The 2,801-nt window shown below is 37.6% G+C and overlaps 1 protein-coding gene across 1 annotated transcript; it reads right to left on the bottom strand.

Annotated features, from left to right (window-relative positions):
* Positions 1-615: 615 nt before the first annotated feature.
* On the bottom strand, positions 616-2,093 carry LOC112518423 (anthocyanidin 3-O-glucosyltransferase-like). The gene has a single exon (XM_025126106.1). The coding sequence runs from the start codon at positions 2,064-2,066 to the stop codon at positions 663-665; it is 1,404 nt and encodes a 467-aa protein (XP_024981874.1). The 5' UTR covers positions 2,067-2,093; the 3' UTR covers positions 616-662.
* Positions 2,094-2,801: the final 708 nt, after the last annotated feature.

The raw sequence follows: 2,801 nt of genomic DNA, 5'->3' as shown, positions 1-2,801 counted from the left end.
TTCTGATTAATAAGAGGTATTACTGAAGGCTGAAATCTGAATCAATAAGACTGTTTGTTTTTGTAAACTGACAAACGCCTGAAGTTTGAATTTTTAATCGAAAGTTTGTCTTTGCAAACATTTTTCAAAATTCTCTTGATTTTCGTAAAATTTCCATTACCATAATTCATCTCAACAATTGTTTAACATATGGAACACAAAAGAACCTTTTGGATACCTTACAAACTTCTAATGCTATTGGGAATGCCGTCGGTGAGTTTGTTTGTGGAAAGATCGATACTTTTGATAGATGATAGATCGTCAATAGTTCTTATTATACATTAATTTTCTAAGCTAACATATAATGTACCTATACATACATAAATTATATATATATAGAGAGAGAGAGAGAGAAGGTGAGGACGTGCATTTTATATGAGTGATGAAAGGACGGTAACATCCCTAATAAAAAAAAGACAATGGACAAAGAGAATCAAAGAAAAAAGGAATTAAGATACTAGTTTACCATTTATTTATTTAGATCTATTAAATGTTAAGAGACTCTTGGGAGAAAAAAAAAACAAATAGTCTGACTTATACAACATATGAGCGAATCAGACATAAACGATAATTAAAACATAAAAACGATAATTAAAACATATAAACGATAATTAAAAACTAATTTAAGTGATTTTCCCAGAAAGAACCTTCATCTTCTCCACCAAATCTCTGATATAATTACTCTGTATCTCATTATTCTTCAAAAACTCCTTCCATTTCTTGTGATTCTCTCTTATGGATTCACCTTCTTCATCTTCAACATCCGCCATAACTCTCCTCACACCTTCACTAATATCTTCTTTCCCAAAATACCCATCTTCATCTCTCCGATTTACTTCCACACCAACCCTCAAATCAAACGCCATTAATTTCGAGTTCACCAACTGATCGCCCTTCAATGGCAGCATCACCAGCTGACAGTCGTTAACCAGACCTTCAACCACTGAGCTGTAACCGGCATGGCAGACATAGCACCCTACGCTATCGTGCGCCAAGATGTGTCGTTGTTGCACCCACCCTGAGTGAACCACCCCTCTATCCTTTATCCTCTCCAGAAACCCTTCTGGAAGTGTTCGTTTCAGTTCTGCAGAGCCATCGAGGTTCGCCGGAAAATTTAAAACGAGGAAGAATGGAAATCCGGCGAGTTCCAACCCTAAAGATAGTTCGTTAATCTGATCGTCGGTTAAAAAGGTTTCACTTCCGAAAGAACAATATATTACCGATTTGGGTGGGAAGTGGTTTAACCAGTTGGACCATTTCTCTTCTAGTTCGCCGGAATGTGGTTCAGGAACCACCGGACCGACGAGGAGAATTTGTTTTCCGAGCTGGTTGCTGACGTAATCAATGTAGGGTCCTTCCATTTCTGTACATGATTTGATGAGTATGGCGTCGCATTCATTGAAGCATTTCATCAAACGGTTGAATACACTTGGAGTGCCATGGAAGCTTTTGAATACGTACTGAAAATCTCGAACTTCGAAAGTCTTGGGATTGATGGTTGCTGGGAGCCCAGGTGGTGGTCTCTTGATTTCTTCGATAGTTGGTGGTGTCGTATGGTGGCGGAGCCACGACGGAACAATCATAAACGCGGTGGAAATCGTCAAAAAAACTGAAAAATATATGGATTTGATGCCGAGATCAGACGCCATTGGTGGCAACCAAGATTGTGCAAAGTCGAAGAAAACGAAATGAGGTTTAAGGTCTGTTAACAACGCCTTGATCTGTGGTTGCGTGAGATCTAAAGCAACTTTCAGGAGTTCGACGGTGGCTGGGGAGGTGTCGGAGGTGCTTTCCACCCCTGGAGGGAGGCCGGCGACCGGCGGCAGAGTGAAAGAGATGATTTCAGTGGTGGGGTTGAGCATGGATTCCACACGGCGGACATTGGCGGCGGCGGTTAAGAAAGAAATCTTGACACCGGGATAGGAGGATAGCTTATTTGAAAGCTGAACAAAGGGACTAATGTGACCAAATGCCAAGAAAGGAAACATAACCAGATGAAGGTCGCCATTTTTTCCGGCCATCGACATGTTTCTCGATCAAAAAGTCGATCTCTTTTATAGTTGATCGGAAAGTGGATATCTTCGTGTTTAGAATTTCGAATGGTTGAGCAGGTTGGTCACCACCTCCATTTAATAGTGCAAAGCAGTGGCATGAAAGAAAGCCAAGTCTCCTTGGAAATGTGTTTTTTATAAAAAATTTAAATAAGTTATCCGGATAAATTTATTTTTTCTAGATAAAAATTTGATTTTTTAATTTTTTTTATTGAATTAACAGTCTGAAATATATAAATGATTGTTTTACCCTTCAGTTCATCAGAAAAACTTCAACAAAAAAACATGTGAAATCAGGAACAATCTACACCATGAACAATCTGAACTTGAGAGGGGTTTAAGATTAGTTTATGGGAAAGACGAACAAAGAACAAAAATGTAAAGAGGGTTTTGAAATCGAAATTTGGAATGAAATCGAAAACGAAATCTGGAACAGAGAACAAATAACAAATAATAAAAGTTATTATAAACTTCAAAAAGAACCTGCAATGAAATTGAAAACGAAATCTGGAATAGACAACAATAAACAAAAAATTTTAAAAACTTCAAATGAAAACGAAATCGAAAATGAAACCGAAATCGAAAATGAAACCAAAATCGAAATTGAAAACGAACGTCAGAAACTTCAAAAGAAATCTGGAACTAAATTGAAAATGAAAACAAAATTGAGTTCTTAAATCTAGGAAGAAGATGTAGTGGTGATTCGAGTTC

This window comes from Cynara cardunculus (genome assembly GCF_001531365.2).
Source record: "Cynara cardunculus var. scolymus isolate 2C chromosome LG 9, CcrdV1, whole genome shotgun sequence".
Taxonomy (NCBI): domain Eukaryota; kingdom Viridiplantae; phylum Streptophyta; class Magnoliopsida; order Asterales; family Asteraceae; genus Cynara; species Cynara cardunculus.
This window is presented reverse-complemented; position numbering and strand designations above follow the sequence as displayed.